This window comes from Mastigoproctus giganteus, chromosome 5 (assembly GCF_048544385.1).
Source record: "Mastigoproctus giganteus isolate SK-2022 chromosome 5, ASM4854438v1, whole genome shotgun sequence".
NCBI lineage: Eukaryota > Metazoa > Arthropoda > Arachnida > Uropygi > Thelyphonidae > Mastigoproctus > Mastigoproctus giganteus.
The window spans coordinates 164986418-164999624 of NC_143579.1; the positions used below are offsets into that span (position 1 = coordinate 164986418).

A 13207-nucleotide genomic window follows, 5' to 3' on the forward strand; every position below is an offset into this window, starting at 1 on the left:
GCATGCGTAAAAAGACCAGAAATCCGATATTAGGCAATGATGTCACAAATTGATAGAATTTTCATGTAGTTTCATTTCAAGAGTTTCAGAGATAAGGACATTCTACAAGTATTTAACAACATTCGTATGAGACTATATTTTGAATTGGGGGAAGAACATACAAAAACAAAAGCTCTAAATTTCTTAAATTTCACTCTTACACAAGACATGCAAAAAATACAATTTAGTATTTATCAAAAACCCACCAACACAGAAACGTACCTGCATTATAGAAGTTATCATCCATTTACTTATAACAGGTCCATAATATTTAACCAGTTCTTTAACACTTACAAATATTTTACTTCTGAACCCATCTTACACTTAGAAACTGATACACTAACCAACAGGTTTTTAAAAGGAGGCTATCCACTCTCCATTATAAATCAAATCCGATTACAAGCTAAAAATAAGACAGAAAATATGATACCTATTAATAAAACCAATAAAAAACATTTTATTTCTATACCATAGGTCAAACAATGTTACAATAAACTCTTTAAAAATACAGAATTCAAAATTATAGCCAGGCCTATGTAGAAGCTCCATAATATATTAAAAAAAATCACACAGTTCTTCCTTCTTGCTCAGTACAGGTAAATGATCTTGTATACAAGATTTCTTGTAGTCACTATGATTCATCGTATGAAGGGTCAACTTAGCGTACTTGGTGTAAATAGTGAGCTTCTCACAATATTGATTCTTGAGGGATAAACATTTATTCATTAACTTATCTTAAAATTATTTTATTGTTTTTTATTACAAGTGCTAAGCATAAAATTCCTTTATATAGTTAGCAAAAAATATTTGGCAGTGTCAGATGTGGATGGGGACACTGATTTTCGTGGCTTCTGGATCTTCCCCAAGGTTGCACGTGAACTTTGAACATAAAGTGTGTCACACTGAAAGAAAAGATATCACAAAGATATCACATTTCTATATATATATGTGATATCTTTGAGGTAAATAAAACACAATAAGTTAAAGGAATTGCAACAGACATAATTTACTTTCAGAGAACAGCAAACCATTTGTATGAAAAAAATATCACATGATTTTGTCATGGTTGTGCATAGTAACTTGGGAGTGAAGAAAAAAACCAATTCTAACTCAAACGTATTCTGAACCCAATAGCATTAGCAAAGCCATATGATGCAAGAAAGAAAGCTTACGCAGCATCAGTCATAAAAAAAAAAAAAAAAAAACTCCCATTTCACCCCTCCATTCGTTCAAATGCCTGTCCAGGTCAGCCCAAAATTTATTTCGGCAATCAACTTCCACACGATGGAAATCTCTTCTGCCAATCAACTATTCGCTGGCTAAAGGCAAATTTCTGCACAACTGTTCTACAACTGCCTTTCCTCAATTTGAATCTGTGCCCCTAAGGTTCTTAATCTGAGCAAGAGGAAGAATCCCATCAGCATTCAGATTGCTCAACCCATTCAAGGCCTTATACACCTCAATCACATCAACTCGCAGGGGTCTACTCTCCAGGTGCTGCAACTTCCAGGAATTATGCCTTTCTTGGAAAGAGCACCCCTTTGTTCCCTTCACCGATCTTGTTGCCATTCTTTGTACTCATTCTAGCAACTCTACATCCTTCCTAAAATGAGGCCTCCAATCCAGACCAGACCACATCTAGAGTACACAGTACTCTAGATGCGGCCTGACCATTGCCTTGTATAATAGGATAATCACCTCCGTGTCCCTGCTAGCAAAATTCCTACATATCATTGACAAGACTCAATCACCTGCCCTGGCAGCCCGTCTGAACTGCTCAGTGAGCTTCATATTTAACTGCAAAGTTACGCTCAGGTCTTTTTCACTTTCCACTTCCCTGAGTGTATACCACACAATTGGTACATTTCTCTTCGGTTATCGCTACCCACAGGCAGCACTTTGCATTTGTCAATGTTAAACTTCAGTTGCCACTTCTCAGCCCATTTTTCCAACTTATCTAGATCCAGTTGGAGTAACATACTGTCTTTACTACAACCCTGTTGGCAGGGTTGTTAACAAACCTGCATCAACTTTTGCATCAACTGGAAACTTGGACATTAAACCTGATATACCTTCATCAACATCATTGATAAATATACAAAACAACAATGGACCCAATACCAAACCCTGGGGAACTCCACTAATAACATTTGACCATGAAGAGCAGTGTCTGTTGATTACCATCCAACCATCCCTTTATCAATTGCGGCAACTTACCCTTAATGCCATACCTCTCCAATTCGTACAGCAGTCTCACAGGTGCAACAGTATCAAAAGCTTTCATGAAATCCAAGGATATGATATCAAAATTATTTTTGGCATTTAGTTGCTTTGTAACCCCATCATAGTATCCAATCAAATTGGTCAGACAAGACCTCAATTTAACAACCCCCATGCTGTGTCTTACCTATTACTGTAGTCTTGTCTAGATGATCCTACAATGTTTCTTTAACCAGTGATTCCATTATTTTCCCAAGAACACAAGTTAAACTAACAGGTCTATAGTTACTTGTGTCACCTTTTGAATCCCCTTTGTGAATTGATGATACATTTCCACACCTCCAGTTCATGGGGACCTCCTCTGAGTCCAAGAAAGCTCTCATAATTATAGCTAACGGTTGGCTTATTTCCTTTGCCGCCTCCTTAATATAACTGATAGATGCTGTCCACCCCAGTTGCGTTTTTTATGTTTATCCTCAACAATTTCTTCTCCACTTTCCTCTCAGTTATTACAAAATCATCTAGCTCACTACCAGAGTTTACTTCATCTCTGGCATTCCCCTTCCTGAATAACTCCTCATGTGTGAATGTAGATGCAAAATACTCGTTTAGTTTGTTAGCCACCCGGGCAGGATCATCAACAGTTGAACCATCAATATCCAGTGGACCAATCTGATTCATCCCTTTCCTTCTACAGTTTACATAGGTAAAGAACTGTTTTCTGTTTTTCTTTGCATCCTTTGCCAAGGATTTCTCATAATCTGCTTTTGCCTGCCTAATCTCCTTTGTGACTTGGTTACAGACCAGCTTATATCTATCATAGGCTTCCATGTCAACCATTAATTTATATGTATCCATGCATTTTACTTCTCTGCCACATGTCTCATTAGTTCATCTGACATCCATTTAGGCCTAAAACTTGAACAATATTTCTTAGTTGGTATGTAAAGCCTAGTAGATTCCAAGATAAGTTCTTTGAATGCTTTCCATTTTGAATTTGCTGTTGGTAACATCATCAGCTGGTCCCACCCACTGTACAAAATTTAAATTCAGATCCTCGTAGTTGCCTTTACGAAAGCAATAACCCTTCCCTTTACCCCTGATGGTAGCTACCTCTTTAAGTAAATCCCACGTCAGCACACTGTGATCACTGCCACCTAATGGTTCCTCTATCTCCAGATTCTTAATGCATGAAGAATCACTACTGATAATCAAATCAAGAGTATTACTCACTCTAGTTGCCTCACAAACATGCTGATGTAGAAAACAATCATCCAGTAAATTCACAAAAGGCCTTGCTAGTGTATGAGTGACCAAACCACAAATTCCAGTCAATATCTGGGAAATTAAAATCCCCCATTATAAGACACTCTGATTTACTGGCCCACTATTTCTCTGTACAGTTTCTTATTATACTCATCAGAGTCATTAGGCCTATAGCACACACCTACTCTCAATTTTGATCTCCCAGTGCTTATGACTGACTAAACTGACTATATATAAACTGACTATATAAACTGACTCGACACTGCACTGTCCAGCGATGTCGACTGGCTTCAATTTCTTGGATTTTATGTGTTTCTTAACTAATAGCATGACCCCTCCTCCCTTCCTATCCTGTCTATCCTTTCTGTAGAAGTTGTACTACCCAAATTCCAGTTCTGCATTCCTTATATCTGTGTGATACCATGTCTCTGATATCCCAACAATATCCGCCTTTGATGCTTTAAGCAATACCTCAAATTCATCAAATTTATTTTCCAAACTCCTAGCACTGGTGAACATGCAAGTATACATGCACCTGTTCTTTTTCTTAGCTACCCTAACACAACCCATGTGTTTATTTGTACAGCAATGACTCCCAGTAGTCTCTGAAATACCCTGCATCTTGTTTTCCAGGCTGCTGCTGCTCATTCCAATAGAAGCAGTGCAAGAATCACTTTCAGCTCTGCCAGTGGCTACTGTTAATCTATTAGTCTGTGTATCCCGCCAAGCTAGCAGTTTTCCAACCCATCTAACACTGCCTCGATAGCATCAGCAAATATTCTTGCACCCTTTCTATTTAAGTATATTCCATCCCTGTAGAAGCAGTCTCTCCTGTTAACAAGTACAGACCACGCTGAAAAAAATTCTACCCCTTGAGCCTTACACAATCTTTCCAGAGCTGATCATCCATGATCATTAATAGGCAACCCATCTATGTTAAGTGGTCCAATCTGATTCATCCCTTTCCTTCTAGAGTTTACATAAGTAAAGAACTCTTTGCTGTTTTTCTTTCCATCCTTTGCCAAAGATTTCTTGTAATCTGCCTTTCCCTACCTAACCTTCTTTGTGACTTGATTACAGATTAGTTTATATCTGCCACAGGCTTCTGTGTTACCTGATACTTTATATGCATCCCATACATTTTTCTTCTCTGTCGTTGTTGTTTATTTGGTTTTTAGGAGCATTAGCAACTAAGGCCATATTGCTCCGGGATATGCAGTGGTCATTCCCTGACCTTTCCGCATCCTCCGTATTTGTTCTTCTCTGTCATAAGCCTCATTAGTTTCTTAGTATTTCTTAGTTGGAATGAAAAGTCTATTAGCCTCCAAAATTAAGCCCCTGAAGGCTTCACATTTAGAATTCAACTTTGGTAACATCATCAGTTGATTGCACTGTACAAAATTTAAAAACTGTCTGAGACCTCTGTAGTCACCTTTACAAAAGCAAAAGCCCTTCCCATTAGCCTTGATTTTAGTTACATCTTTAAGTAATTCCCACATTCCCACCACTGGGTGACTGTGTGATCACTGTCACCCAGTGGTTCCTTTATCTGCAAATTCTTAATGCTTGAATAATCACTGCTGATAATCAGATCAAGAGTATTACTCCCACTGGTTGCCTCTTGAACATGTTTCTGTAGAAAACAGTCATCCAATAAATCCAGAAAAATCTTGCTAGTGTGCAAGTGACCAACCTACAAGTTACAGTCAATATCTGGAAAGTTAAAATCCCCCATTATAGGACATTCTGATTTACTGGCCCACTCTGTTTCTTTGCGCAATTGTTCATTATACTCATCAGATTCATTAGGCCTATAACGCACACTTACTCTCATTTTTCCCTTCCCAGTTCTTATGTCACACCACACTGACTCAAAATTGTATTGTCCACTGATGTCAATTGGATGCACTTCCTTAGATTTTGTGTTTCTTAACTAACCGCATAACCCCTCCTCCCTTCCTGTTCTGTCTATCCTTTCTTTACACATTGTACTCCCCAAATTCAAATTCTCCACTGCTTATGTCTGTGTGAAACCACCTAATATCCCAACAATATCTGCCTTTGATGTCTTGACTAGCACTTCAAGCTAATCAAATTTATTAACTATACTCCTAGCATTGGTGTACATGCAAGTATACATGCACCTGTTCTTACTCTTACTTACCCTAACACAGCCCATGTTTTTTTTTTTTTTTTTTTTTTTTTTGATTTGGTAGTTGTTGGCGCATCGGCTTCTGTGGCCATATTGCACCTCCCAAGGTTTTTGCAGTACTTTGATCCAAGCCCGAGGCGGGAATCGAACCCGCGACCTTTGGGTTGCCGAGCAGGTACTTTACCCACTCGGCTAGCCCGGTCGGCCCACAGCCCATGTATTTACTTGTTCCACTATGACTCCCAGCAGTCCTAGAAATCTCCATTGCCTTGCTTTCCGGGCTGCTGCTCATTCTAATAGATGCTGTACAAGAATCACTTTTGCCTCTGTCTGTGGTCACTGTAAACCTTTTAGTCTGTGTATACCACCAAGCTAGCAGTTTTCCGACCCACCTAACAATGCCTCAATAGCATCAGGTAATATTCTTGCACCCTTTCTATTTAAGTGTACCCCATCCCTGTAGAAGCAATCTCTCCTGTCAACAAGCACAGATAGAAAGTTGTCATAATTAAAATGATACAGTAAGAGACCAGGATAATAAAAAGATCACCATACAGTGCTAGGCACCACAACATATCAGGACCAAATGAGCAAGAACCGAATAAAATGCATAAATTAACCCCAATTTACTTTGTGTATTAGGACCAGCAGGTAACATTTATTTGGACCAATAGAACCAGTTCGAACTAGGGGAAATAGGAGAGAGAAAAGGGGGGTTTGAAATTGCTGTTAGTTACATGCATGTGCACTGCATACACCAATGGCAGTTTATTCAGTAATGGCCTTGAGTATAGAAGCATCCCAACCGTGGTGTAGCAGTACTGCTTGTTCCAAATTTTTGAGCTCCGTGGGCCACTAAAGCAACTTTTCAAACCTTGTGAGCAACCTCATTTCTTACACAGACCTACGTATTGTAACCTCATTTAAAAAAAGGAATTAATTGGATACTAGGTACATTAATCAAGTAGATATTGAATACCTGTGACAGTATAAGAACTGATTAACTTTTTCCAAAAAAATTCAACTAGACATGTAGCTCATCCTAAAAAAAATTTTTTGTTTATAAGCAGGATGTCAAAAAGAAAAGATCTGACACTTTCTGAGAAGATTACCTTGCTAGGCAAGATCAAAAGCCAACCATCTAACAGCAGTCAACGGCAACTGGCAGAGACATTTAGAGTAGCAAAAACAACAACTGTACGTTTAATTAAGCAAAAAGATGAACTACGATATGCATGGGCATCACGTGAATGGCAGCAAGGAACTTCACAGAAAAGGAAGCAAGAAGGAAAGGACCCTGATGTAGAAGAGGCACTAAAAGAATGGTCCTCGATTGTAATTGGACGAGGTGTATGTATCAGTGGCCCAATGATGAAAAGTAAAGCAGAGGAGTCTGCTAAAAAGCTGGGGCACAATGATTTCTAAGCAATGGATGGTCGATTGTCACAGTGGAAAGCTCAACATAAAATTAAGTTTGAGAAAGGACATGGCGAGAAGGGTAGTGCAGATTTTGTAAGTACCAACCATTGGAAATCAACGATATTGTCCAATTTGCTTCAGCAATTTTCTGCTGATTCATTTACAATGATGACGACACAGGCTTGCTTTATTGTTGCATGCTGAACAGTTCACTGGTCCAAGAACATAAAATTTTGGTGGGTTCAAAAGAGGCTATGGATTGCGTAACTGTATTATTCTATGCAAATATGCCGGGATATGTAACTCGGAAAAGAGCAAAGCTGCAATGTTTCAAGGGACTCAGACTGGATGGTTTAAAACAATTGAAATGCTGAACTACAGTGGAACTCAAGAAAAATTCTGTTGCTTCTTGATAACTGCGCTGCACACCCTCACTTTGATTATCTGAACAACATTCAAATGGAATTGTTCTCACCCAACAATATCCTTGATACAACCCATGGATACGGGTATCATAAAGAATCTGAATAGGACACATTGCACAAAGCTGGTTAACTATACACTTGAAGCCATTGAAGAAATCTCTTGCATCATCATTAACAGCAAAGGAAATCAGTGCAAAAGTGACCATTTTACAAGCGATATTATATGTCACAGATTGCTGGCACAAGATCGATTGCAAGACAATTACAAACTGTTTTGCTCCAGCTATCTTTCAGCATTCAGACATAGAGAATGCTGAAACAGCACCAGTCAAAACTGAAACTGTGCTGTCACTGCAGCAAGTTACAAATGTGGAGGAGTTCTTGTGTGTCGATAAAAATCTGCAATGTTATGATCAAAATGATCTTGAGGACATTGTTGATCAAATTGCAGAAAAACATCACAAGGTATCTGAAGAGTTGGCTAGTGATGAAGATGACATACCAGAGCCTGAACAAGTAAAACACAAAGATGCAATGAAATATATTGCCAAATTACGATGCTATTTTATGCAGGAAGTAAACGAAAACAGTCCCATGTCAGCATTGGACCAATGCTATTATTTTGTTCATATGAAGTCAGTTGAGAGCGCACGGCAATCAACTATGGATAAGTTCGTAATTAAACGTAATTGAACATTTTTTTTATTAATTCTAAGTTTTGTATGTTCTTAATCAGTTCCACTATAGTTCAATAAATGGGACTGAAGTAGTGGTGGGTGGACCAGAAGTGTTCTGGTCCACCCACCACGACCTCAATCCCAAGCGTGACTACGAAGTAATTGACCACTCCCGACACTTTCACTACCGCCTCTGGTTAGAGTCACTCAATATATTGTGTAAGTCGAGAGCCATGAACCGTTGCAAAGGCATGAGACTACACCCCATCTTAGAGGCAACCGTTTTAAGTCCAGATGAGTGCTGGAGAAAAAATTACGCACACCCATGCAGCAACAATGAACACCAGTTTAATGATTGATTGGCCTACCTCGTGCCCTCGCACGCCTCACTGCTAGCACAACTGTGTCTGTTAGAATAATTTTATCTCTAAAGTTTCCATTTCTGTTGACAAAGAGGCACGTTCAGCCTCGAAAGCTACAAGTATCTATTTGTGATTAAAGATATTTCATTTTACTGGTTATATGCCTAATTATTTGTTATCCAATGGATTCCAATGCAACAGGCCCATTCATCCTTAATGAAGGTATATCAGGCTTAATGTCAAAGTTTATAGATGATACAAAGGTTGGCAGGGTTGTTAATGACAATAATGACAGCATGCTACTGCAACAGGATCTAGAAATGTTGGGCAGATGGGCTGAGAAGTGGCTTCTGAAGTTTAAGATTGACAAATGAAAGTACTGCATATGGGTAGCAATAATCCCAGAGAAATATACCAACCATGTGATACTACACTCAGGATAGTGGAGAATGAAAAGGACCTAGGGATAATTGTGCAATCAGATATAAAGTTTTCTGAGCAGTGCAGACAGGCTGCCAGAGCAGGTCATGGGGTTTTCTTGTCAATAATATACAGAAATTTTGCTAGCAGGGATAAGGAGGTGATTATCCCCTTGTATAATGCAATGATCAGGTCACACCTTGAGTACTACAAACAGGTCTGGAGGCCTCATTTTAAGAAGGATATAAAGTTGCTAGAATGAGTACAAAGAAGGACAAAGGGATTGGTGGATGGAACAGAGTTGCTTTTAGAAAAAAATGCTTAAGTTCTGCAAATTGTAGCTGTTGTTTTTGTTGTTATTTGGTTTTTTTTAGGAGCATTAGAAACTAAGGCCATATTGCTTCAGGGGATGTGCAGTGGTCATTCCCCGACCTTTCTGCATCCTCCGTATTTGGTGGTCATGGGCTCGAACCCCGGTCAAATCAAGAAGCATGTGCTACACACAAATACAGAATCTAGCAGACATTTTCAGATTCTTTGATTTCAGTTTTGACCCTAAAAGCTCTGCAGACCATTAGGATAGATTTAATTCTCACTCAGAATGTTCATTTTATGTAAACAACTGTAGTCCAGTTGTGAATTTCTTGGTCAGAGCATGCTCTGGATCACAAATGTCAGATTCAGAATTTGACAACATGTGATACCAGATTCAGAATCTGACAAATGGACATGACATGGATATGAACTATTGATGGTACCAAAAGTTCATGTCCATGGGGTGCTGACCTTACAGCTGAAGTAGTCTTTGGAGTACACAAAGCTCTGCTTGTTCTTTGCTTTATAACCTGCTACATTTAAGGAACCAAAGGAGTAGTCATTAATTTGACCCTAAGGTTCCCTCCAACACCATGAGAATACAAATATCATAGCTTTCTCTTACCACGTTTCCACAATTACTATCTCTCCACACATAGGGCATACTTTATGAGGGCCAAACTTTTACCTTAGTAACTTAAGTTAATTCCAAAACATGCAACATATACATTTTTCACAAATAACATTATATTCTTCCTTTACTTTGCCACAACATAATTACCACAAATTTAACAAAATATATTTTAATTGATCACACAGCCACGAGTCGCCATTGTCAAAGGCAGAGAATATGAAAATCATATTATAAGCAGATATCGGTTAGCAGGAACTGTGCCAGAAAACAACTGAATGTAGAAGAAACACTTTGTAGGCATACATAGACATATCTGGACACATCTATACCTGTTAGTCAAAGGAAATAGCACACATATGTATACATGGACAGTGTATCTAAAAAACAATTCTTACTATTTGTAAAAAAGCTGTACATGATAAGTAAAAATGGTTTGTATTTTTCAAATTTGCACAAAACGTACATTGATCAGCACCACGTATTTCAGAAACAAAGAAAATCTATGCAGGCCAGTGTAATTAAAACAATAAAAAATTGAATGCAAACACACAAAAAAAAAGCAATACTACCTCTAAAACAGGGTTAGACAGCAACAACCTATCTTTAGTATTCTCAACAGCAGAAGAATGGTGACTTGCAGCTGCTAGATATTGGAGAATTGTTTTAGAAGCTTCTGTTTTACCAGCACCACTTTCTCCTGAAATCAAAATGCACTGGTCTATGCATTCTTCTTTCATTGATCTGTAGGCAGAGTCTGCTATAGCAAATCTGCATAAAAAATAAAATTTATACGAAAGTTATAATAAACTGGTTAAACACTAACACCAGATTACTGACCTTTTACACTGGTAATCTGGTAAATACTTCATATATGATATCAATAATTTGGTATAAATCCAAACAATAATTTGCATTAATATCCTAGCAGGTGCATTGGTGTATCCATTACACACTCATAATAAAAAAACAAAAATAAAAAATTCATCTGCGAATAACCATGCCAGTAATCACTGTGAAATTTAGTATTCTTTATGCTTTCATCATAGGCTTGCTTTTGATCTGCATTATAAACTATGTTAGATTCAATGAGTAGGACTGTATCAAATCTATCAAAGGAGCAAAATGCATGTACTACAAAGATGAATGAGTGTCACTATTAGCATTTCATTGAAATTTAAAAAAATAAATAGATTTTTATTAATATTAGGCTTCATATTATATTGATAAAAAAAATAATGAATGGCTAAAAAGTGTGTAATTTTACATTATTTCTAGCCTTTATTCCAAAAAAGACCAGAGGGTTTTGCAAAATAAAAAATGCACCTGAGTGAGACCGTTTTTTTTTTTTTTTTTTGGAATGGCTGCTAAGCAGCTAATAGCATTATTTCAAAACATATTCAATCATTTGATTGCACAAAACAAGCAATTCTAAGCATAATGATCCCCTTATTCAGTGTCCTTTTTATTGCTCCTAAAAACAAGCTGGTGGCGGCGGTGTCATGCTTTGGGCGATGTTCTGCTGGGATACCCCGGGTCCAGTCATCCACGTGCCAGGCATTCTGACATCTACCACCTGCACTGCAAAGCTGTAGGTAAAATCTACTCTTGCAAGATTTTGTTACAACAAAGGTAACATTATAAATCGCCATAAGTTTTTCAGTATAAGGATGGATTAGTGCAAGATAAGTGGATATAAAAAATTTGATAATGTTACAATAATAACTCAAAAGATAATGTTACAATAATAACTCAAAAGATAATGTTACAATAATAACTCAAAAAATTAAACTGATTAAAATTTCTGTGGTCCATATAAACCGATGAGCCAAAACATTATGACCAGCGAGTTGTTATGCAAATTGATGCAACTGCAGGCGAACTACCGTGTATGGGTCAGGACACTGTATAAAAAACACCTGATGCTGAGCTCTGTTAATCAGTGTTACGCTTGTTCTTCAGATGGGAAAGGCAGAGGCAAATTTGACAAAGGCCAAATTGTAATGGCCAGACGACTGGGTCAAAGCATATCTGAAACGGCAAGGCTGGTGGGATGCTCACAGTCAGCTGCAGTTAGTACCTACCGAAAGTGATCTGAGGAGGAAAAATCCACGAACCGCCAGCTAGAGGTTGGACGACCACGGCTCATTGATGCTTGAAGTGAGCGAAGGCTCACTCGGATGGCACATAGCAACAGAAGGGCGACTGTGGCACAACTCGCCGGTAACTGGAATGCTGGTGATGGGAGTAATATGTCACAACACACAGTAATTGAACCCTGCTGAAAATGGGGCTGCATAGACACAGGCCTCTCCGAGTGCCCACGCTAACCATGGTTCACTGGCAAAAGTGCTTACAATGGACTCATGAGCATCGAAACTGGTCCAATGAATTAGATTTCCTGTTGCACCATGTGGACAGCCAGGTGTATGCACGTCGTTTACCTGGGGAAATGATGGCACCTGGATGCACCATGGGATGAAAAACAAACTGGTGGCGGCGGTGTCATGCTTTGGGCGATGTTCTGCTGGGATACCCCGGGTCCAGTCATCCACGGGCCAGGCATTCTGACATCTACCACCTACCTAAAAATTATTGCTGACCAGGTACACCCTTTCATGGCAACGGTCTTCTCCTCTGGCAGTGCAGTCTTTCAGCAGAATAATGAGCCATGCACACTGCTCGGATTTTTCAAGACTGGTTCGCAGAACATGAGGAAGACTTCCAGGTTTGCCCTAGCCTCCAAATTCCCCAGACATCAATCCCATCAAGCATCTGTCATTTGTGTTGGAACAGCAACTCCGATCTGCAGCGTCTCAATCATGGACCTTACAGGAGTTAAAAGATCTGCTGGTTACGTGTTGGTACCAGGTACCACAAGACACATTTAGAAATTTTGTAGCATCCATGCCTCGCCAGGTACGAGCTGTGTTGACTGCAAGTAAAGGACCAACATTATATTAGGTAGGTGGTCTTAATGTTTTGGCTCATTAGTGTATCTGCTTGCTGCAATTACTTTGAATGTGTGTGCAGCATGGTAATTAATGCATGTAAAATTATGAAATTTGGCACAGTGGCAATTATTTAGTCAGAAATCCTGTAAAATCTTGTTTCCAGACTGAAGCAATAAAAGTTAATTTAGATACATTAGTTACATGTTGGGATCATCTTCTTTAAAGTAGCCCCCCCACAGAGTTCATAAATCAGTATTGATCCAAGCACTTCTCCCACTGTTCAAGGCATGTCTGGAATTTGTTTTGTGATGCAGTTGAACACTTTTT

At 38.7% G+C, this 13207-nt stretch overlaps 1 protein-coding gene across 4 annotated transcripts in view; it reads right to left on the minus strand.

The window, feature by feature from the left end:
- Window positions 1-13207, minus strand: part of Myo61F (unconventional myosin 61F) — a 748935-nt gene that overhangs the window by 562641 nt on the left and 173087 nt on the right. For all 4 annotated transcript variants that reach the window (XR_016546978.1, XM_090374260.1, XM_090374259.1 and 1 more), the window contains exon 4: window positions 10499-10697. Coding sequence is in view for 3 of the 4 variants with exons in the window: in XM_090374260.1 (XP_090230386.1) it covers window positions 10499-10697 (199 nt within the window). In the remaining variant the exon portion in view is untranslated. The remainder of the gene's footprint in view (window positions 1-10498; window positions 10698-13207) is intronic.